General features: G+C 52.0%; 1 protein-coding gene across 2 annotated transcripts; it reads right to left on the minus strand.

Moving 5' to 3' along the window:
- Positions 1-1,004: 1,004 nt before the first annotated feature.
- SLC5A9 (solute carrier family 5 member 9) lies at positions 1,005-23,028 on the minus strand. 2 transcript variants are annotated; one of them, XM_081056018.1, is made up of 14 exons: positions 22,845-23,028; positions 20,800-20,871; positions 19,700-19,804; positions 19,220-19,384; positions 18,031-18,136; positions 17,072-17,152; positions 16,567-16,772; positions 16,242-16,377; positions 15,707-15,814; positions 13,705-13,855; positions 11,691-11,859; positions 9,965-10,180; positions 6,876-7,035; positions 1,005-3,426 (listed from the first exon to the last, which is right to left on the minus strand). In XM_081056018.1, exons 1-14 carry the CDS (start codon positions 23,004-23,006, stop codon positions 3,218-3,220), a joined length of 2,046 nt encoding a protein of 681 aa, XP_080912144.1. In that variant the 5' UTR covers positions 23,007-23,028; the 3' UTR covers positions 1,005-3,217. The 2 variants fall into 2 exon arrangements, with proteins under 2 accessions (XP_080912144.1, XP_080912143.1); XM_081056017.1 differs by having other exon boundaries at positions 1,029-3,426; positions 13,546-13,855; positions 22,845-23,025.

The following is a 23,028-nucleotide window of genomic DNA, read 5'->3' on the forward strand; positions in this document are numbered from 1 at the left end:
GCTCCAAAATATTGTGACTCTGGAGTGTCATGCCTCCTGCGTCCCCATCTCACCTGTTACTAATAGTAGTAATAATAGCTAGTGATTATTGAGGGCTTTAATTATGTGCCAGGTACTGTTTTAAATACTTTATGTGCATTAACCCATTTAATGCTCTCCACAACTCTAGGAAGTAGCTGCACTTACCGTTGTGTAGAGTGGAAACTGAGAGAGGTTAAGCTACTTTCCCAAATCATCGTCAGCAAGTGGCAGAGCTAAGGTAATTTCCCCAAATTCAGGAAATTTTGGACTCCAAGCGCCTGCTCTTAACCACTGCAAAGAACAGCCTCTTTTCTTGGCTGGGGTAAAGAACGAGGCCCAAGGACTGAACCCTGGGGGTGTTTCTAGCAGGGCCTCATGCCAGGCTAGGAAACATTGTAGAGAACCTTAAACAGGTAGATGACACAAGATTTGCATTTTACAAAGATCACTCTTGCTATAGGGCATAGGGTGAATTGGAAGAAGAGATGTTGAGACCAGGGATAACAGTCAAGAGGCTGGTGCAACAATCCAGGCAAGAGAAGACGAAGTCCCATGGTTAGCCGGGCCGTCCTCCCTGAGCTAACCCCTGCTGACCTCCCAGCCACTGCGCCAGCCACTCCCCAGTGTGGCAGGACTACCACTCATGGGTGTACAGGTGGTGCCCTGCACAAATCCACCTGGCCAGGAGGGCATGTGTGTGTGTGTGGGGGGGGGACATGCAGCCTGAGGTCTGGTTGCCACCTACGAGCTCCTGGTGAGCAGTTGTATGTACGGAGAAGGAAGGGCACCTTTTGCTCCCTTGCACAGAGAAGATAGATGGGTTAGCGACGGCCCTACCCACGTGAACTTCCCATCCAGACACTTTAAACGACCTTTGGTTTGATGGCTGTGTCATGCGTGTCACCACCTGTGTGTTTTGAATATTTGGTTTCCTCTGCTAAGAACACTCTATTGCTCGTTCGTTAATTCATTCTTTCATTTATCCATGTACCACTTTTTTTTTTCTTGTACCCACCATGTGCCCGGTTTTCTAGGTAATGGGGACTCAGTGCAGGAGCTTACAATCTAGGAGAAGAGATGAGTGTTCATGAAATAATAATGCAGTGAAATAATGACACTCTGAAAGTAAATTCAGGGGACATGAGATTATATGTTGTGTTCTGGGATTTACCTGCTCTGGGATGCAGGTGGCCCTGGTAAGTTTGTCACTGAAACAGTATGGCTCCCCTTCGGATGTACCTGACTTCGATGCTGAGATGTGAGGAACAAGCAGGAATAGGCACAGAGGGTAGGGAAGGAGAGCAGCCACCTGGCTGCAGTCCTGTGTTTAACCATGTACTCACAGGCTTTACCGAGGAGATAGGCCTGGAACCCAGATGGGACTCAGCATAATAAAGGGCGTGGGAAACGGAGGGGAGAGCCCAAGATGGAGGCCTGGGAGATGCCAAATCTTCAGGGTGGAGGGGACTGAGAACCACGGCAGGCGGTGGGAGGGTAGAAACAGACCTGTGGGAATTGCCATGGCAGGCTGAGGAGGAACTTTTGAAAATAGGGATGTTCAATACTTAATTTTAAATTGTGCTTCTGTGGGTTAAAATTTTTCCCTTCCCCAAACCTGCCGTGTAAACACCACAAATGCCTTTGGTGGTTTGGAGGGAAATCAAAGGAGAAAGCTGAGTTCACAGGAATGGTCAGTGGGGAGGTGCCACGGCTGAGGTCCCATGGTCAGTGCACGCTGCAATGTGGAGGCTGCAGTGACCATGTGTATTCAGAGAATCCGCTGTATTTAAACCTCGAAAAACTAGAATTTGGTTTGTACTCAGTTATGATGAGTGATTAGTAAAAAGTGATGATCAAAGACAACGTTACAAAAGATCGATGAGACTAGGGCAGCCTAGACGGGGAGAGATGAGGGCAGGGACATTCTCATCTGTGTCTGGCAATGGGACGGGGCTGTGGTTTGTGTCTATAATCACCTGAGAATCAGTGTGTAAACTCCAGCGAAAGGAGATTCTTCCCCACCAGCTGGCTGGCTCCCCATGTCACGACCGCACCAGCCACAGCGCACAGCTTACCAGCACCTTGGAGAATCACTAATGCCACGTTTATCGCACCCCTGTTACTTTCTGGGTTTAAAGTCACGTGGTCCTTGGTCCCTGGCCCTTGGAAGACTCATCTAATGGGGAGAGAAGCATCACAGTGCAGTGATCAGGGCTGCCACAGAAGCGGGTCTTGGGGTATGGGAGCAGGAGTGGGACCTTGACGCATTTTGGGGCACCAGGCAGCTTCCTGGAGGAAGGACAGCTAAGCAGGGTCATGGTGTTTTCCAGGGAAGGTGACGCCTGGCAGACAAGGGCAGAGGGACACAGAAGCCACTGCAGTGGCACCTGGCTCTCTGTGCTGGCCCTCTGCGGGTGGGGCTTCCTCTTAGGCACAGAGCAGCTTGTGTCAATTCCTCTTATTTTCAACAAGTCGTCTCTATAACTGTACTCTCTGTTCCTCAAGGCCATGGAGACTTTGTACGTGTTCGGATGTGAGAGTAGGAAGAGGCAGAATTTGAGTAAAACCAAAGAGAATACCTTACCCAGTGCTCCCCGCCCGGGACACCACCCATCACCGGGCTTACATTCCACCCTGGTCCCTCCTTCCTTTGGGTCTGACCGCCACCATGTGGAGTGGCCAGTGGAAGTATGAGGTCCTTCTGGGTACATGGCTGCTAGAAATAGATGACTGAGGATTGGGAACTAGAGAGGCAGGGGAAGGAGAAGGGCGAAAAGGAAGGGATATGAGTGAGCAAAGATGCACATGGATTTCTGCACCTTTCTTGCCATCCCTTTTCTTGTACTCTCCAGCTCTTACCCTCCAGACTCTACATGCTTCTAAGTAGACTCACCAAGAAAGTGGAAACAGTGCTTTTGAGGTAGGACTTAAGGCAATGTAATGGGAAGAGAGCTGGAGTCAGGAGGGCAGTTTGACTCCAGCTGTGTGGCCCTGAGCAGACCTAGTGATTTCTCTGGGCCTCCAGTTCTCCCCAGGTCAAGTGTACAGGTTGCATTAGGGGCTCTTTACGTGCTCTTGCAGTCTCAGCCTCTGTGGTCTCCAGTCTGGATTGCATGGTGGGAGGAAAGCCTGTCTCTGTGGCTGGTCAGGCTTGGGCTGTGTTTCATGCATCTCAGCTGAAGCCAGGTCTGCAGACTCATGCGAAATAGCCCCAAAGGAAGACATTGATGGTCAGCAGGAGGATGGCATTGATGTTGCAGACGCTTCTCCAGAGTGGCTCCTCCTCAATGCTGGTCAGCTTCTGCTCTAGTGCAGCCTTGTCTGCTGGGCTCAGGGCTTGTTCTGGGGCCCCGGAGAGCCCACAGAACCAGCCCCAGAGCAGCTTTCCCCAGGACCTGCGTGAGGCTGAGGGGCAAAAGCCAGAAGGGGAAGGAAAGCAGGAGGGGAGAGGCAAGAGGAGACCGGAAAGGGGAGTGATGAGAGAGCAGGGGAGGGAGAGAGAAGGCAGATGAGGAACAATCACGTGAGCCCTCTCTGCAAGCCGCATGGGGTGCTGAGCTGGGACTCTACCCTGAGGGCTGACCCTGGCCACAGCATCCAGGCATCGAGCAGAACCACCTCAGCGTTGCAGGGCAGGTGGTGTGTTCAGGGGTGAGGATGATGCAGTTCATCCCAATTCAGAGCACAGCCCCACATGAGGACGCTGGCTGGGGGTGGGGGGTGGGAATTACCTCCCCCAGGAAGGAGGTAGCAGTCTGCTGCGATGCCATAGGGCAGGCACCGGGCTAGAAGCCCCATTCCAGGGCCAGCTCTGCCGTCACCTGACTGAGGCCATATGCAAATCACTCACTCAACTTTTCTGAGCTGCACGGTCTTTCCCTTCCAAGTAAGTCAGTGGAGTCTGCCCTGTTCTGCAGGTGGTTTTGTTCATCGAGTGAGAACGGAGATTTGATAGCACTTGAAAAAGTTACAATGCTGGAGCAGTGGGGAGAGGTTCTGGTGAGTGTAGTGTGGAGAACGTGCGTGAGACTGTGCCCACGCCACCGGGTCACCCCGGCGCGGGGAGGAGACCTGCTGAGCTTCAGAGGGAGCACAGGTCATTCAGCACTAAGTTTAAAAGAAGTAATAAACAAATATTTTTGAAGTTTTGTTTTTTGGGATTTGCAGATAGTATATTAAATTAAAATTCATATATAAAAAAACAACCTTTCATGGAGGTTAACTACAAACAACCCACTGGAAATGCTTTATTATCTTAATGGCTGTGGAACTTGGTACTGGGTGAGCTCCATGTGAGGACAGAGTCTCAGCAATGGGAAGACCCCGGATGCCATCTGCTCTGGCCCCCTCACTGTACAGAGGAGGAAAAGGCTCAGAGAATGTAAGGGACTTGCTTCCGGTCACGTAGCCGCAGAGCTGCACCAAGAGCAATCCTATGAATTGAGCACTTTGCATAAAGCTTCGTCATTTTACAGGCGAGTGACTCTCTTTTGAGTCACGTAGGTGGTTATTGGTGAGCAATGGCTCACTAAATCTAAACCTATCTACAGCCTGGCATGTGTATACTTCTCTCGGATCTACTCTGCTGTCCTTACATTTTTTTTTTTGTTTACTTTCCTCTTTTAGGATTCAAAATTACACCGCCACTTAGCTTTTTAACCTGAATGCAACACAGACGAGGCTTCACCTGCCTGCAGCCTTGAGAGGTGGGTGCTTCTTCCCCATTCCCAGTGCTTCCCCTGGTGGGAAGGAGCCCTTGCGTATTGCAGCACTTGCGTCTCCCTGCCTTTTCACTCCTCCAGGTGGTTGGGAGGGATTTCTCTCATGGAGCTTTTTGGCTGACGCAGAGCCTTCTTGGTTCCTTTTGGGAGCAAGCCCCCCACAGGGAGCAGGCATTTCTCTGCTTCTGTAGGGACAGGCTCTGCCCTAATGTGGGAGCCACCACCCAGGGAGGGCTCCCACAACCCTGTAAGTCTGTCTTGTCCTGGGGCTCAGCCGTGGAGCATACAAGCTGTGCCCTCCCTCCTTCCCTTCAGAGCTACCTGCGTGGCTTCTCCCCTTCCTCTTTCCCCTCTCTCGGTAGCTGCCTTTCTTGCAAAGAGCTTGTGCTCTCAGGTTGCTCATACAGTAAGGTCAATTGGGGCCAAGGCCTGGCCCTTGAAATGATGGGGGGAGAAGCAGTTTTGAGACCCCAACATCTGGTGCATAGACCACAAAGCTCCAACAAGAGGTAATGAGTTACATTGTGCAAAGCAATATTAGGGCAACTGATTAGTCCAGGGCTGGTGACTTTGAGCCTTGCTGGTGCTTTCTAAAGTGAGCCTATCTGAATTTTGACCTTGGAAGTTTGTAAAGGATTACATTCCTCATGACGGATAGTTTTTTATAATGGACCACAGCTTTTACCTGTGCAGCTTGGTCAAAAAGCTTTGAATCTTAGATACTGATGGAGCTCATATTCTAGAGCCTGTGATGCCATTACTTCTAGGCAGGTGGCTGTTACTCTAGAATCTGGGTCCTAAGCAAAGGTCAGGGGCCTCAAGAAAGGTGGGAGACTTCTCAGACCTCAGGGGAAGCACTAGAAGCTGGCAAAGGCGTGGGGGCCGCATAGCAGCAGTCCACCAACTGACACTAAGGCAGCCTCGCCTATGCTCTAAAGTTGCTGCAATTATTAAAAGTTTGGCACACCAGAGGCTGAAAATGGAGCTAAGACACTTTATGAGGCCCTGACGGAGCTCTGCCCAATCCAGTGGAAGAGGACAGTAACAGAAGACGCCCCAACTCCACCCTGGCACTGGGGCTCCCTCTGTGCCTAAGGCAGGAAGTAAATTTAGGACCTAAATGTCCAAGGGCAAGAAGCGTTGATTTGGGTCTTTAATTTGTAAGCTGATTTAACCTTTTTGACTTTAAGTTTTCCTTGGGAATTTTATACTTTGGGAAATCTCTATGATTTGTCATTATGTCTGAATAGATTAACATTCTTATTTAGGTACACTACAGGGAGTTTACAGCTGCATTAGGTCTAAAGCAGCTACATTACTTCTTGTATCGATTTTCAACTTTAGACACTGTGTGGTCTTGGAGTACATTTAATTCATATTCTATTCTAACACATTTAAGAATCTCCAGAAGGCAAAATTTCAATGGCCCATCAGCAGCTCCAGGAGGACACCCAGAGGAAAGCCAGTGGCTCTGAAGGAACCTCACAAACATAGGCAGCACTCTATGGACATGTGGCTGCTCTTGTCTCATGAGGGATGACCATGCTTCTGTGTGACTATAGAAAGAATTGTTAAACCCAGTGGGAAACCAATAAATAATAAAACGTGGTGGTGGAGCAAGGGGGCATTTCTTTGCCATATCTGATGTTTCCTTCCATGTAGAGGGAATTCAGTGTAACACCCTTTGAGTTTCTGCTCTTAGATTCATTTAACCCAAGGGAGGTGAGGGGACTTCCCTGTTAGCAGATTTGGGAAGAATAAAGGGCATTCTTGGCCTAATCCCTCCCACCTCCTCCTTGGCAGAGCAGTTCTCACAGAGTAGGTGACTGAGGAGACCCTCTGTCTAATGCTGGCATTTAGTATTAAGAAGAGCAATTCCCCATGGATGTAAATCAAATCTTTCTACCTACACTTTACCAGTAATGAGGGCAATGTTTTGGCTCCGATCTGCCTTACTTGTTTGTCTTATTTCCCAAACAGTTTAATAGCCCTGTGGGAAGGAAGAAAGAGTGACATTTTTGGTTTCCCTCAGAGCCTCCACCCCCAGTGATCCCCAAATGTGGTGTTTGGAAACCCACGACTTAGTCCCCATCGCTTCTCTGTGCTGTGCCTCCCAGGATACCCTCAGCTTACCTCCACACTGCTCCCGACCCTGGCTGGAGTTCGTGGCCTCCCCACCTCCTGCAGGGTGCTCCACAGATGGCATCTCTGACATTCCTGATGGGCCCTCATGGGCCTCCTGGTCCAGCTCAGAGCGGGGGTGGTGCCGTGTCCACCACGTCAGGCGAGCTAGCTGGGGAGAAAGAAAATGCTGTCTTGACTCAGTTACCTTCGGAGGGAAGTCCTGCTGCAGGAAAAGAGGGGCCTGTCACGGAGGCAGTCAGAGCAGCATGGGTTGAGCACAGGGCTGGAAGACAGGAGGCCTGGCTGTTACCCCGGCCACCACTTCCTTTGAAAACCTGCACTCCCGGAGCACACGCCAGGTCCTGGAAAACATACCGAGTCAGGCACAGTGCCTGACCCCACAGAGCTCACAGCCTGGTTGAAAGAAGCCGAAGAGGGAGGCAGGAGCCCCATGACAAAGGGCTTCCAAGGTCAGGCTGAGGAGTTGATACCCCCAAAAACAATGCAATGGAGACTCAGTGCAGGCTTGAGGCACAGGGAAGGGACTCTAAGACATGGGATTTAGAAAGATCCCTCAGAGTGAATTGAAGGGATCCAGTCTGGAGGCTGTTGCGAGTGAAGCAAGAAATAAAGAGCACCAGAAATAATAGGAGGGAGCAGTCCTATGGAATATTCAGGACTAAGATGTACAGGCCATGGTGAGCTGAATGAGCTGTGCGAGGGAGCGGGAAGTGGTAACATGGCTCTCAGCTTCCCGCCTTGGCCCACCAGGTGGGTAGTGGTGCCCCTCACTGAGAGAGTGGGCAAGGAAGGAGTGGGTTTGGGTGATGGTGAGAGAGAGAACGGAGTGGGGGGCTCACACACACACCATAGGATGATGACCTTGAAGAAGCTGTAGTACCTCCAAGTGGAGACGTCCGGGGAGGAGAAGCAAACCTGTTCCTTGAACAGCCCTGGTGGCTGTCCCTCTTCTCCCTTGTTGGTGGCACAGCAGAGAACACAGCAAGTTCTCTGGTTGATGTCAGCTGGGCCCAGCCATGACTACCTGAGCTCTGAACTCTCTCCTCCTTTCCGACAAAGCTTTTTCTGGCCAGGAAGCTCTGTGTAACATACTGAACCAGGTACCTTTGCCCTGCCCCCAACTTCCTACAAACATGTACAGCCGCGCAGGGTCAGGGCCCCTCTCTGAGACACTTTCCACTGGGTGTCCAGCTGTGCCTGGTCCGGCTGAGCCTCTCTGTCTGATCAGGAGAGCCTGGGCTGCTTCTGTGCCTGTAAGCGTCTTTCAGTACCCTTTCCTTTGTACTTACACTGCGTGTCACCAGCAGCACACGGACACTGTCTTTTCAAGTCACCAGCAGGCAGCTGGACTTGGGGTTTGAATCTCGGGCGAGGAGTTTTAGCTTGAAATGGAGAATTGAGTTTCATCGTTATGTAGGAGATTGCTGACTTCTCGGGCATGGGTAAGATAGCTCAGGGACAGTGTCGGGAGAGAAGGCTGCAGGCCATAGGTGGAGCAAGGATATTTATGGGGCAAGAAGGCAGAAGAATGATACAAAGGGTAGGAAAAAATCCTGGAGGGAAATATGTCATAGGAGTGAACAGGAGAGAGGTCTTTGGGATACACGAAGTGGTCACTGGTGTCTGGTTCTCTTCGGAATTCACTTAAGATGGGAAAGGGACCATTGATTTGTAGCGCCAAGAAGGTTATTGGGGATCTTGGTGAAAGCAATTTCAGTAGAAAGGTGGGATTCCTGCCAGACTGTGGTGGGTTGAGAAGTAGATGAGAGGTGGGACATGGAGGCTGGACTGTTCTTTGCAAAACTTTGTTTTTGAGGGGTGAAGAGGGAGAAAGCATTAATTAGAGGAGAACAGGATGTGGAGAAGGGTATTTAATTAGGAAACCCTTCAGCGTGGGAGAGAGACAGCAGACAATGGAGAAAATTGAAGATTAAAGCAGTGGAAGGAGATCATTTATGGAGTGAGCCACTGGAGGAGTTGGCCTCTCTCGGCTCACCTGTGAATGCCTGCTGGTTTATAGGAATTACTGACACCAGAGGGTATGAAGTCGTGTTGGAAACTCTAATGTACCATATAGTTAAGGGGTGTTAATAATGATTTCCACCCTATGTTTCAGGACCAGCTTTGGCATGAGCTCTGTTATGGGCTAAATTGTGTCCCCTCATCCCAAATTCATGTATTGAAGTCCTAATCCCTACTATTTCAGAATGTGACTGTATTTGGAGATAGGGTCTTTAAAGAGGAAATTAAGGTTAAATGAGGTCATTAGAGTGGCCTTCATCCAAATAGCTGGTGTCCTTACTATAAGACGAGGAGATTGGGACACAGACATGCACACAGGGAAGACCACGTGAAGACACAGAGGAGAGGACGGCCATTCACAAGCCAAGGAAAGAGGCCTCAGAGGAAACAACCCTGCCCACACCTTCATCTCAGACTTCCAGCTGCCGAATTGTAAGAAAACATATTTCTGTTGTTTAAGCCACCCAGTCTGTGGTACTTGGTTATGGTAGCCCTAGCAAACTAAGACAGGTTCTAAAGAAAAATGGTTTCGAGAGACTGGGCGTCATGTCTGAGAACTGGTAAATCTGTCAGCATGAGAGGTGAGGGCTCCCAGTTGAGCTCTTACTCTGCTAGGTTGTTTCTTTTCGCTTATGCTGTTTCTTTACTGGTCAACAAATCCTTATCTATTCTTCTAGGTCCAGCTCAAAGTGACCTTGTCAGAGAACCCTCCCTGGCCCCCAGGGGTGACTGCCTCTCCTTCTGTGCTCAGCCTGCCCTTTGAGCTTGGTGCTTTGGCACTTTCTCTTGGTAGAGTAGCTGTTTGCGTGGGTATCTGTTTCCCCTCATGGACGGTCTCTGGCAAGGACTATTCATCTCTGTAACCTCAGCACAGGGCCTGGCACTGAATAATTTTCCAATTGAATGAATTACTTTCCAGTTGGGAATCAATAACCCAATGATCTCTCCCTCCTCAGGACATTTGTATGGCCACCAGCAAGACCATAACTCGATAGAGTAAAATTCAGTGGTGGAATTCCAGGTCCTGGGGGCGGGGGGGCTCAGCATCCACTTGCCTTTTCCTCAGGGATGGGGGTTGTACAGAGGCTGACAGTGACGATGACGATGGCAGTGAGCCCACAGAGGATGAGTGCAAAGTAGAGGTAGTGGAAGTCCTTCAGCACGGCCGGCCTCTGGTCCACCTCCCCGCAGGCTGGGACGGGGTACGAGAACTCCAGGATCATGCGCAGAAGCCCCACTGCCAGGCCGAACATGAGGCCCCAGAAGGCTCCCTGTGGAGAGAGGGCAGACCAGGCAGGGGTGAGATCCAGGTAGGAGGTCCGAGGAAGCTAAAAGCCACTCTGCCCCTAATCTCTGTCCCACTGGTCATTTACAGCGTTTGCAAGTCCGTGTGAGTGAGCTCTCCGTTAATGCTGTGGCTTCGTCTTAAGGCAGAGTGGGGTTTTGGAAGAAGCAGAGGCTACAGAGTCAGACGGACCAGGACTTAGGTCCCGGCTCCATTCTGGAATAACTGAAGTGGGGACTCAACCTCCTTGACTCAGTTTTCACACGTGCAATGATAAGACAGATTAATAAGTTCTCAGTGTAGATGCTTAATATTCACCTAGAATGGAATCTGCTTTCGTCATAAGCAGGGAACACCAGGATTCCCCTCCCCAACTTTTTCTTATGATAAATCGCAAATCGTTGTAGACATCTATCTCCCTTTTGTTGCTTCTATTTTTCCCCGTCTTTTGCCTTTTTTTTTTCTTTTTAACAAAAGAAAATTTCTGGCATCTCCCATATCTTCTTTACAGCACTGTTTATCCCTAACCTATACCTGTTTCCTGTATGGAATGGTCAAATGACTTGTATTTTCATAAATGAGATGCTAATCCTGATTTCAAAAATTCTGGAATGAGCAGAGACATCCAGAATTCAACTGAGCCCTGCTGTGCACCGGCTGCTGGCTAGCGGCAGGGAGGTCAGGCCTCTCTGCAAACTGTAGGCACCAGTGCACACCTTGCTTTGCTCTCCAGTGGGAGAGGGGTTTCTCTGTTCTCCTTTGCCATGAGCTGTCACATGGGTCCCGTGGATGTCCTTTACTTCCAGAAGGCACAACAAGCAGATTTGGGTGTTTTCTAGGCTCTCCTGGGGGAGTAACCAAGTTTATAGTCCTGGTGCCTGTGGCTCCTTGCAGGTGTCTGTTAGATGCCAGTGCAGTTTCGTGAACGGTGCTCATGCAGGTGCCTCTGTAACTTCACGCTTTGATTCATCATCATCATTAGTGCGATTATTTTGTCTACATGTGAAACCTGGTAGTGTCGGAGATGAAACAGACCCTAGCGATCATCCAATATGTCTTAGGCTTTCACACACACTGTTCCTCATGTCTGGAACACTCTTTCCTCTCCTACTAATCCTTTGGGTCTCAGCTCAGATGTCATTTGGTCCAGGAAAGCTTTCCTGATCCCCTTCCAGGTGTCCCATAGGTTAGGTGCTGCCCCTGCTCTTTCCTCTCCTAGCAGCCATTATACTTTCTCATTATTGCCTATTGAATCATCTGTCCGGCTGGCTGGCCCAGTGATGGCAAACCTATGTGAACCTTGTAAACGAGGGCATCCCAGAGCCTTCATAATAGGACTGATAAATGTTTGTTGAGTGAATGCGTGACGCCAGACTCGATGCTACGCATGGGGAGAGGGAAGCCTGGCGGGGCAGTCAGTGTTCCCGAGGCCATGGCCCGACCAGCTCTCCCAACCCTGTGATGATCTGGAAGAGACGGTGGGCTGCTGCACTCACAGGCTCTGTGACCCTCCTGCAGAAGATGGCCAGCAGGAAGAGCGCGGTGACCGGCGGGGCCAGGTAGCTGGTGACAGACTGGATGTAGTCAAACAGCTGCCCGCTGTTAGAGCTTTGGATGACAGGGACCCAGAGGATGCTGACGACGACCAGGAGGAGCACAAACACTCTGGCGGGAGATAACGGGTGCGTGAGGAGAGCGCCGGGCCGGGGCATAGCTGACGCACAGGAACCAGCAAGGAAAGGGGAGGGGAACGCATGGTCACTGCCTGAGAGAACGTCAGGACACCGGAACTCCAAACGTTAAGATTCCGGAAATTTAGACTACAAAACCCTAGAATATCAGAAACCCTAGAATATCAGAAATTTAGACTACAAAACCCTAGAATATCAGAATTCCGAAGTCCACGAGACCTAGAATTTTTGAATCAGGTAGCTTTCAGGACATGTAGCTCACCTGCTCTTTAGGGAGGAATCCATACCTTCCACCCCACCACCCACTGCAGTAAATGGCCTCTGGTCTTCGCGTGGGATGCCTTTCCTTCTCTTTCACACCGAAACCCTGTGCTGGACAGCCCCCTTCTCCAGGATGGTTCCCGCCTCCAGGGACTTCTCCCTTCTCTAGGCTTCTCCAGCTTACGATGGCATTTAGCTCAGAGAAGAGACTCCACCTTCATCTCCTCACTCCGGCTCAACTCATCTTGGCTCAGGCCCAAGTCCCCAAAGCGCTCTATATGTGTGATTTTGCAAGTGTATGACCAAGTTGAAAAACTTTTCTTGGATGTGTTGGGTGCAATAATGCTTATGGCCAGCAGATGACACCAACACCCCGCTGATGGATGAAACAAGTATCAGTAAAACTTGGCAATTAAGCAGATATCAAAGGACACTCCTTTAAAAATGTCTCTGCACACCTGTCCTCATTTCTTCTTTCCCTTCCATTTCTCTCTCTCAGGCCCCACTAGAGCAGCAGCTACCCAAGTGACCTCCCTGCGGCTCTTCCCAGCCTCTGCACAATCTGTCCTGCACTCAGATCCTTTAATAGTCCCTGCCCAGGGCTGGGGAGCACGATGAGCAGGCCGCAGGTCCTGTTAGGCAGCCACGGGCCAAAGGCATTGTAGTGGAAGGAACAGTGCGTGCAGAGGCAGGGAGATGTAAAAGAGCAAGTTATCTACACTCAAGTGCCATCTATGCAAAAGGGAAAATGAACACATTAGTCCAGAAATCTTAGTTATATAGCCTTAAGTTATATAGCCTTAAATTATGAAGCAGATTTCATAGAAGGCCCCTTACGCCTATGGAAATTACAAATCCCCAGGCTAGGGAGAAACACAAAAATTAGCCACCTAGTTATACTTTGAAAAGCATAAAACTGACACCTACAAGATAAAGTTCAAATTCTTTAGCTTGGTGTTCAAGGCTCAGCATCCTTTGGAGACAAGTTTCCTATGACCGTCTCCACTGACGCAAGTCCCTTGTGCGTTACCTGGGGTTCTGTCTTTCTCATTAAACTGTGCACGCCCTAAGAGCAGGGCCATATAAGTCACCCCTGTGTCCCCAGCACAGAGGTGTGATGCAAGGTGGATACTCAGGGTGAGACTAAGGGAGTAAATTAAGAGCCTTTCTGTTATCCTGGGAAGACAGCCAGAGCTGGTCTGGAAGACCTCGGGGGCGAGTTGCTTGCTAACTTCCTCCCACGTATACAGTTCACCTTTCATTTCTTTGTCAGCTTCTCTGATTTACCCCGTTGATCAATTCCAAGAGAAAGTTGAGCAGGCAGAGAAGAGGTATTTTCCCCCTCCTTATTCTGAAGGGGGAGGAGTAATCCAGAGCTGGTGTGTGTGTGGGAACTTACCTGGGGTCACGTCGGAAGTTGGCACTAGAACCAGGAGCTCTGACTGCCAGTCCAGGGCCCAGACCCAACCACATCTCCCCAAGGCAACCCAGGGCAGGGAGGAGAGGCGTGGGGGTCTGCCTGCAGCAGGCGGCACTCTGCAGGGACGGGCCCTCGCACCTGCCCACCACCATCAGCTCCTGCTCTGTCGCCTTCCTTCGGAAGCGTTGCCACACGTCAATGGCAAACAGGGTGCTGCTGCTGTTGAAGATGGAGGTGAGTGAGCTCATGAGGGCGGCCATGATCACAGCAATCATCAGACCCCGCAGACCTGGGGAGAAACGAGGTCTCTGTGGATCGCTGGCCATGAGGCTGTTCCTGCCAGGAGCCATGGGCGCTGTCTCAGGAGAACCAGAGGCTCAGTTCTGGCTACACTCTGCTTCTGCCTTGCCCTGTATCCCTGGGTGAGTCATCTTGAAGAAACCCAAGCCCCAGTTTCCTCAGCTACACCATTAAGAGGTGTGGGATTAGGTGATCTTTATGGTTCTCTGCAGCTTTGACATCTCAGTCTGGGTTTGGGAGCTTGCAGACTCTTGGTTAGTGGGTAACTGGTGGGGAGGTGGGTGATTGTTAATAATTATGTGTTTTCAGCGTTTTGTATCTTTTCCATTGACATTGGCGCCAGGCAAAGCTCTGGCCTGGGAGGCAGAAACCCTAAGTTTGTTTCCTGTTTCTATAAGTAATTAGCTGTGTGATCTTTGAAATAAGTCCTTCCTTTTGGGGCCTGTATTTCTTCATGTACCAAAAGAAGATGACCCCTCTGTACCAAAAGAGGATGACATCTCTCTGACTCTGATGACCAAGTGTCCAAAAACATGACTGCTCGGCCCTGGGGAGATGATCACCTGCTTGGCCCCAGCTCAGTCCAGATCTTCAACCAGCTCGTGCATGTTTCCCTGGAAGACTCAAGGTGTCCCACGTCAGCATATTCCTCTGGGGCCTTCTGTTCCTTCCTTTGGTTAACATCTTTCTAGCCTCCATATCAGATATTTCAGAGGTATCCTAGACCCCTCCTCTGCTCCTTTCCTGACTACCTCCCTCCGTGGCTGCTCTGTCATAGCTATGCCCCCAGATCAGCTCAACTGTTTCTTTGATTCATTTCTTTTTCTGCCGGAGGAGGGATAACCCAACTCATCAACTTCCCTTCATAAACCTGCCTTTCTTCCTAAGTCCCCAATCTCAATAGCATCGCAAACCCAAGACCTGGAAGCCATCTTTGGATATCTCTCTCTCTCTCTCATCTGTCAAATACTGTCGGTCATCAAGTCCCATCAATTCTACTTCACAAACATCTTTTGAACCTGTTTTTCCGTCTCTGAAGGCAGTGACTTGGTCCAAGCCACCATCACCACTCACCTGGACCACTGCAAACCTCTTGTTCATCATCCTCATGCCGCCCCCTTAGCTGAACCTTCCAGGCAGAGTGGTCCTTCTGAAGCATGAAGCCGATCTTACACACTGACCTAAATCCCCCAGCGACCCTCCTTCACTCTCAGAGCAAAGGCTACGCTCTGGAACAAGGTGTGGCCACCACCTCTTCTCACAACGGTTGTCTTCAGTCCTGCACATGAGCCCACATGGAGCTTCTTTAAGTTCACACTTCCTGCTCTGTCCCAGCCCTGGGCCTCGGCACCTGCAGCCTGTCCTCCCTGGGTGACCTTTCCCACATGCCTCTGCCTTTGTGTGAGATGTTCCTCAGGCCTCAGCTCCACCTCCTCTCCTCTGAGAAACCTCCCCCAACATTCCTTCAAAGTGCGTCAGGTGACTCCCTAGGACTCCCCCAGCTCCACTGTGTCCTCACACTGGTTACATTGTATGGTACCCTCTGCGAGCCCAGGCACACCAGAGACTGAATGGACGCCAAGAGTAGGGGCCGACTGTTTATCCCTGCGTCTCCAAAACCAGGGCACAGAGCAGTGCCTTATAGACACCTGTGAGAAACACGTGTGTGTGTGTGTGTGTGTGTGTGTGTGTGTGTGTGTGTGTGTGTTGGGAGGGTGTGCAGAGGGGAATGTTTCCTCTTCCCATCCATGTCCGTCCTTAATGCAGTCTCTCCTGGGTACTGGGGATTGGAGAGGCTGGGAGGTAGCAGTGACAGGTGGCGTGGGGGACGGGGACTCACCAACAGGCATGAGGGCTATGACCAGTTTGGGGTAGGCAATGTTGGAACATCCCACTCTGGCCCCGCAGATTCTTTGGCAGATGTCAGGGTCCACGCAGCCCACCTCGTCTGCAGAAGGAGAGGTGGCAGTTAGAGCTGAGTCATCCGTGCCATTTGCTTTCCGACCCCACAGGGAAGTGTTCACTGGTGAGTCTGGCCGGAGCCAGCACTCAGGGGGACAAGGGGCAGGTGCGTGTCTGGTGCTGTGACTTAGCTCCCTCCGGAAAAGTTCTCACAGAGAACCACACAGTACCCTGCAAAGCCTGCTGGACTCCTTTGGGTGTAGGCCTCATATCCTGATAAAAAGTAAATAGTTTTGGAAGACACCAAAAATGCTTTAATTAGTCTTTCTCCTATAAAGGAAAAACGTGACTTTAAAATGACATTCAGTCACAAATTTTGTCTCCTGAAATCGTTACTGCTATGTGTTTTTCATCAAAAGAGTGTGCGACCCCCACTGCAGTCCAACATGGCCCAGGGTGGGGCCGGCTCTCACCTGGGTACAGGGCCCGGCTGACCATGCCAGGCATGACGATAAAGAACATGGGCAGGATCTTCAGGTAGCCCCCCAGCACGGAGCCTCCCTTGGCGTGGGACAGAGACTTGGCGGAGAGAGACCTCTGCACAATGACCTGAAAATGCAGCAGCGTGGGTGTGGGTCAGGTCAGCTCAGCCACAGGGGAGCCCTGACGTGCCACTGCCTGGGCCCCTACACAGGCCCCAGAATGGGTCCCAACCCCTGTGCACCCAGACACCCGGTTTTCCCGCAGGGAGCCACCCCCGTTTGTGGTGGGTGGGGTGAAGTCTGGCTGGGGCGTCACCTGATCCGTGCACCAGCACCAGGTGGCCAGCACCGTGAGCCCAAAAATCAGGCCTGGCCACGGGATGTCCCCGCTCACAGGGTCCCGGAGCATGTGGAAGGCGTCGGGCCGGGGGAGGTGGCAGGTGGTGTTGGGGACAGTGACATTCGGGATGGCCTGCCTGTACTGCTGCTCCAGGCCTGAGTACCAGCCCACCTCCCGAAAGCCTGCAGGGAGAGACCACAGTGAGTGAAATGGCCCTGAGACCCCCACTGGGCCTGTCACATACCCCTCTCAGCTCGTCTTTCTGTGGGGCCTCCAAGGCTTGGAGCTGCTGTGGGACTTAGGAATGGGGGGGAGATGGGGGCTCAGACCCCTGGTTTGGGGTAGTGAGAATCCTGCTGTTTGGGAGTCCCTGCCTGGAGGGGGGACATGGCTCTGCTCTGGAAAGTTCCAATCAGATAGCCAAAAACAGGAGAGAGGAATTTAGGGGTGAGGGTGGGGTGTATTTCGATATTTTTCTTACCCAGAAACATGAGGACCAGGGCTCCCCCCACCATGATCACCGTCTGCAGAGCATCTGTGTAGATGACGGCCGTAAGGCCCCCTGGGGACCCAAGGAGAGGCCTCGTCAGTCAGCACCCACAGGGGTTCCTCTCTGGGTGCCCGCCCTGTATGGCCACCCTGGGGAGACCAGAGAAGACATGTAGCCCTCTTAGCAGGTGGACCCCAGCTGCCTGCCTTTCCTGGCACTGCAGGCCCCTCTCTGTCCCACCCGGCAGGCGGAGACTAGTCACAGGCACGGTCCAGCTCTTTCCGTCTGCCAGCCTCTGCCTGTGGCTGCCCTGCCACAGCTTGTTGTTGTTTAATATCCCAAGTCTATTCCTTTGTGTGCTGTTGGCAACACTAGGAGTCCTCCCTCCCTCCGACTCCAATGCCCATTTAGATCCCACATCTTTCCAGGCCGACTTAGCCAGGAGTGAGTCTGTCCTGAGTCAGTGACCCAGGCTGCCTGGGTGAGGGGCTCTGGACGAGACAGAGGAAGAAGAAGGGTCTGTGGCTTTGTCTGGAGCAGCCCATAGTCACTCGGGTCCAGATGACAGTCCCCTAATCACTACCTGCTCCCTTTTGTAATAGGTCTTTCTCAGTATCTCTCAGTGTCTCTCCTTCCCTGCCTCTCTCTGGCTGGCTCTGTTTCCTCTTGTTTCTGCCTTTTCCATCTCCCCTAGTCTCTGTTACACTGTGTCTTTCTTTTCCTCTGTGTTTTCTTCTGATCCTACCTCTCTCTCTGCCACTTTTTGTCCCATCCTGTTTCTCATTCTCTCTCAAAGTCGGTTTTCTCTTCACGCCTCCCTCTGGACATCTCTCTCCTCTAGTCTTTTCCTCTGTGTGTCTGTAGTCAGAAGTTTCCCACTCCACCTCTCCCTGTCCCTCTGTCTTTGCTCCCAGAGCCTGCGCCCCAGCATGACCTTCCCTCGGCCCTACCCGCGATGGTATAGACAGCTGTCACCACCAGCAAGATCACCGTGGAGAGGTAAAGGTTCCAGCCCAAGGCCATCTGGATGAAGAGGGCTCCAGAGAAGATGTCAGTCTGCAGAGAGCCGGAAGAGGGTCACTCAGTGTGACCACCAGGGTATGTCACCTTCCTGCTCAGCAGTGCTGGCCGCCGTCAGCCCTCATTGTACCATGAGGGCAAGCTTTCAGTGCCATGCTGAGGAGGATGGGTTTGATCTGCACACGTTGAGCAGCCATGGAGATTTGAAAGGACAGGAGTACCGCATAAAACTCGGAGACAGAATATGACCTGGTAGCACTGATACATTGTCTGTTGGCCACGAAGGGAATGGTGGAGGAATGAAGGAGGAGACTGAGAAAGTGAAGCAAGGAGCTGGGGTCAGAGAAGAAGAGGCCACTTGGGAGGAGACTCGGATCCCAGAGGATCCCCAGCTGCTCCCTGACCGCACAGAGGCCCACTCAGCTGCCGGAGGGGCCCAGGGCTGACCCGATGAGGCAGGAGCCCCCATATAGGTAGCCGCCGGTTCTACCCCACATTTGGGTTTATTAGGGGACTTGACGCACATTCTTTGCCTAACCTGACTTAGATGGTTTATAAGCATTGGCAGAACAAGAGGCCGTACAGTTTTTTCCAACCCTGGAGCTGGCAACTGAACGACTTGGTTCCCTTTAATGCACGCTTGCCGATCCATGGCTATGTTATGAACCCCTTCACAGGGGCTGCAAATGATAGAATAGCAGGAAGCCTGGGCTGCTCCTAGGACCCAAACTTTACCTCCAGTCCCAGAGCTGGCCCTCCTTGTGTGCTGGGACAGGTCATTTGACGCAGGCTTGTTTTCTGAGGCTAGGTCAATAAAGGAAGACTAAGGACCTTTCTAACGATAACAATCTCGGCAATTAGTGCACAGTACCGAATGAAGAATCATTTGATGGGAAGAAGAATGAATGAATGAACTCTAGATTATGAGGTCTTTGAATAGAGGGACTGTCATTCACTCAACACACACTTATTGTTCATCTCTGATTACCCACTGCTGATGGGAGCATGCAGTGACGCTCTACGGATTCATTCTTCATTTCTCCTATTCTCCCTTCCACCCAGCCAGCCAGCAGCACGCTGTGCAGAGAGAGAAGACACCACCCTGGCGCTGGTACTCACGGAAATCTTGGTGAAGATGTAGAGGATGAGAGACAGGACGGACATGTACACCTGGATCCTCTGGCCCCCGAATCGCTTCCTCAGGTACTGTGGCATGGTGACCACCCCGGCTGCGATGTACACGGGGACGAAGATCCAGCCAAGGGCCAGAAGCAGCCAGGTTGCCTGGGGAAGTCGGGAGGAAAGGGTACCCACGTGCTGGATGCAAATGGAGGGGTCCCCTGCCCAGAGGGGGTGCCACGCAGAGGAGAGACCTGAGCAGGGAGGTGAGGGACCTGGGACCTAATCTCATTCCTGTGTGACCTTTGATGTCCCTCTGCCTCCTCTAGGCCTTGGTGTCCTCATCTGTAAAATGGGTGCTCCACTCACCACGCAGCCTCCCCAAGCACATCTGAGGTTCCTGCAGCACTAAGGCCCGGGGCGGGGTGGGGTGGGTTCAGACCCCGTATCCCTGAGAAGCCTCCGGGTCCGCTTCCTTACATTCCACTCAAAGCCACCCACAGCAAGGCCTCCAGCAGCTCCTGTCCCAGCCAGGCCGATGAACAAGCCGCTGCCCACATTGCTGGACATCAGAGATGCTCCGATCTGCAAGGCACATGTGGGGTCAAGGGTCAGGGGTCAGTTTTAACCTGAATCAATCTGGAGTCAGGTCCATGTGCTTTAGGAGCTGGGAAAGAGGCAGGGAGAGCAGGACCTGGGCTCAGGAAATCGGAGATCAGAGGAAGAAGAGGAAGTAGAGGGGAGCAAAGAGGAAGAGGGACGGAACTGACGTTTACTGGGTGCCCACTGTATGTCTGGTACTGTGCTAGGCATTTTACGAGCACTAATACATTTAATCACCACAGAGATTTGGACGGATGGGAATTAATCTTTCCAGTGTACACAGGAAGGATTTAATATTGGGAAAAATGAAGCCATTGGCTCCCAGCCACCCAGGACTGAGTGGCTCAGTGGGAAAGAAGGGAAGCCACGGGGAGCTGGGCCCATTAGGGAGGATAAAGCTCTGATCCAGGCCATCAATCTAAGGCCCTCCAGAAAGGAGGAACTTGAAGCAGAAGGCAGTGGAAACAAGAGAGATGGCCCAATGGGAGAGCCTGGGTCACAAAGGTCTCAGGATCAATTCCTTGAGGTTGTTGGGGATTTTCCCTCTATGATTTCCCACATTTAACTGCTCCTCAGTATTAAACTGATGTGTCACCTTCCCAAGAAAATCTTTGCTAATCCCACTTCCACTGTCTGGAGGTCAGAGGCTTTCCGCAAGCTCTCACAAGCCCCTGTGCTCCTCTTGTTCATGAGTCTGTCTGCCCAGCTCAACTCAGCTTCTGGAGGACAGGAACATTCTAGACTAGCTCTGTAGGCCCAGTGTCTTGCCTGCAGTCCATTAGGCAGCGCCCAGTGGGTGTTTGCCCAAAGTGTGTGTTAGCAAGATTGCTCAAGTTGCAAGGGCATTTGGACTGGAGGAGAGAGGAGCCGGGAGCCAGGAAACCCACTCAGGGTCTGGCTGTTGCCTTGGTCCAGGCAGGAGAAGATGAGGCGAGGACTTGGTTGTGGGGAGAGAGGAGGGAGGAAGGTCGACTCACCGGCCACCAGCTCATGGACCTCCCCGCCAGGAAGTAGCCGCCAATGGTCCCTCTGCTAGCCCGAATGGAAGACTGGAAAGGAAGTGGTGAGAGGTAAGGTTTCCTGAGCCTCTGCCAACCTCTGCCCTCACCCAGATTCCCTGCCTTTCAGCGCAGGCATTACTGGGACCCAGAGGGTGAGAACTGAGGCAGGCATTACACCGTCTTTGTTCTATGTGTCTTTGGGAAGGTCACCTCCTCTCTCTGCCCTCACTGCTCATCCCCCAGGGCTGGTGTGAAGAACAAGGGAGTGAAGGGAGGTACAAAGCATGAGGGCATTGTGCTGTGCGGCCTAGAAGACTGCTGTCGTTATGCACTTCCATCCCCGTCTTTCCCTCCATCCGAGCTTTGTTTCCAAAAGTGAGCTGGCTTCTCATTCTCAGGCATGCAGTGGCTGTGGGGAGACGCCTGTCCCCTCCTCCCACAGGGCTTCTCACTGGGGCTGCAGTTCAGATGGTGATACTTTGGGTCCCGGGCAGAGGTAGGGCTCCGTCTGGGAGCTTCTCCTGCCCTGGCCTGAAGGCAGACCACGCCACGTAGGCCCGGCCAGGATGCTGGAACAAACTCCAGTCCTGCACCAGTAAATAAATGGTCAGCTAATAGCCTGTGTGGGGAATTGCTCTGAAGAATGAAAGGAGAGCAGGGAAGAAAGAACTTTTTCTGGATACACAGGGGGTGAGGGCTGGGCAGTGGAGAGAGAAGGATAAACTCAAAGCTCTTCTTAAAGATGCTGAAGCCAACAGGTCTCTGACGGGGCTTGGAGATAGGAGAAATGCCTGAAGGTGAGGAAAGAAAAAGGGAAATTTAAAGAAGCTTCTCTTCCCCAGGAAAAGTAATTAATTAGTCACTGGGGAGTGATCAGGGTTTGTGGGGCCTGGTGCTTGTTAAGGCTTTGCATGAACTTTGCAGTGTCACGTCTGGTCTTCAGGGAGGCCAGACGAGCAGAAAGAATTAATTTCAGAGATGAAGAAATTGAGGCCCAAAGCTGGGGAGCATCTTATCCAAAGTCACTGAGGACTTGGTGCTTCTCACATCCAGTTGCCTCCCAGGACCCAGTGATCATCTGTTTGTCCATTTCTTCCTCATACCAGCCCTGGATGCACAGACTGCTCACCCCACTTTACAGATGAGGAAACTGAGGCCCAGAGAGGGTTCCTGACCTTGCCACAGCCTAGTGAGTGACCAGCTGGGCAACACTAGTCACCATCTGCCTCATAGCAGAGTCTAAAGGTGCTGGCATTTCTCTCCAATGCTCTGGTGACAATAATAGCCATTTATTGCTCCCGGCTATGTGCCAGGCACTGTGCCAGACGCATAAATGCGTCACAGCACTGAACAGTCATGACTGCTGTCCAGTGTACTCCTTATTCTCACCATCCAGATGAGAAAATGGGGGCTCAGAGAAGCGTCACATGTTCCCAGGGCCATGTGGCCCTAACTGTTGGAGTTGGGATCTGAACTCAGGGCTCGCTGACCTCACAACCTGGCCTCCTCCAGGCACCGAGGCTTCAGTGAACAATGGAGAACATAAGGACCTCGGGCTGGGCCTGGCTCCCTTCCCATGAGCACAGGAGCTCCAGCTCCTTTAGACACTAACTCTGCTCCTTGCCAAGACACTAACCGGGGAGGGTGGGGTAGGCCAGAAGTACAGCATTCACTGAGTTGGGGTCTCAGCGTGGTGAAGAGGGAAGAAATGGGGCTCAGGGTGGCCAGGGATGGGTGGGGCCCACGGCAGCAGATACGCAGAGACAGGGAGCAGCAGACAGGGCTCAGGCCTGGCCGGCCTCTGGTTTACTGTGTGACCTTAGGCAAGTCACACCCCTTTCTGGGTCTCAATCTGCCCCTCTATATAAGGAAGGTTTGTGAGGGTGATTCCTGAAGCCCCCACCCCAGCCCCTGTGCTTCCCTGGCCTGCCTCCCCTCTGCCCACCCCCGCCCGCCCCCGCTCACGACCAGCTGGAGATGACACCATGGCTGTTGCCAGCCCCAACCTCTGGCCAACTCACCCAAACACCCACGCCGATGACAAAAGCAAAGTAGATGACCAGGACCCCGATGTCGTAGGCGTGCAGGGAGACCCCAGGGCCCAGCGCTGAGCCTGGAGCTGCCGCAGTCCGGGCCCCATGTCCGGAAGCTCCAGGCCCCATCGTGGCCGGCTCCATGCTCATCTGTCAGCCAGTCACCACTACC

Source organism: Rhinolophus hipposideros, assembly GCF_964194185.1.
Source record: "Rhinolophus hipposideros genome assembly, chromosome: 8".
Classification (NCBI taxonomy): Eukaryota; Metazoa; Chordata; class Mammalia; order Chiroptera; family Rhinolophidae; genus Rhinolophus; species Rhinolophus hipposideros.

Excerpts from the sequence above, each read along its gene's own strand:
- SLC5A9 (XM_081056017.1), bottom strand. The coding sequence starts at position 23,006 with ATGAGCATGGAGCCGGCCACGATGGGGCCTGGAGCTTCCGGACATGGG. Across the intron at positions 11,860-13,545 it reads AACTTCCGACGTGACCCCAG|AGTGTTTGTGCTCCTCCTGG; the intron begins GTAAGTTCCCAC and ends ATCTCCCGCCAG. Across the intron at positions 3,427-6,875 it reads GGGTCGGGAGCAGTGTGGAG|CCTCACGCAGGTCCTGGGGA; the intron begins GTAAGCTGAGGG and ends TTTGCCCCTCAG.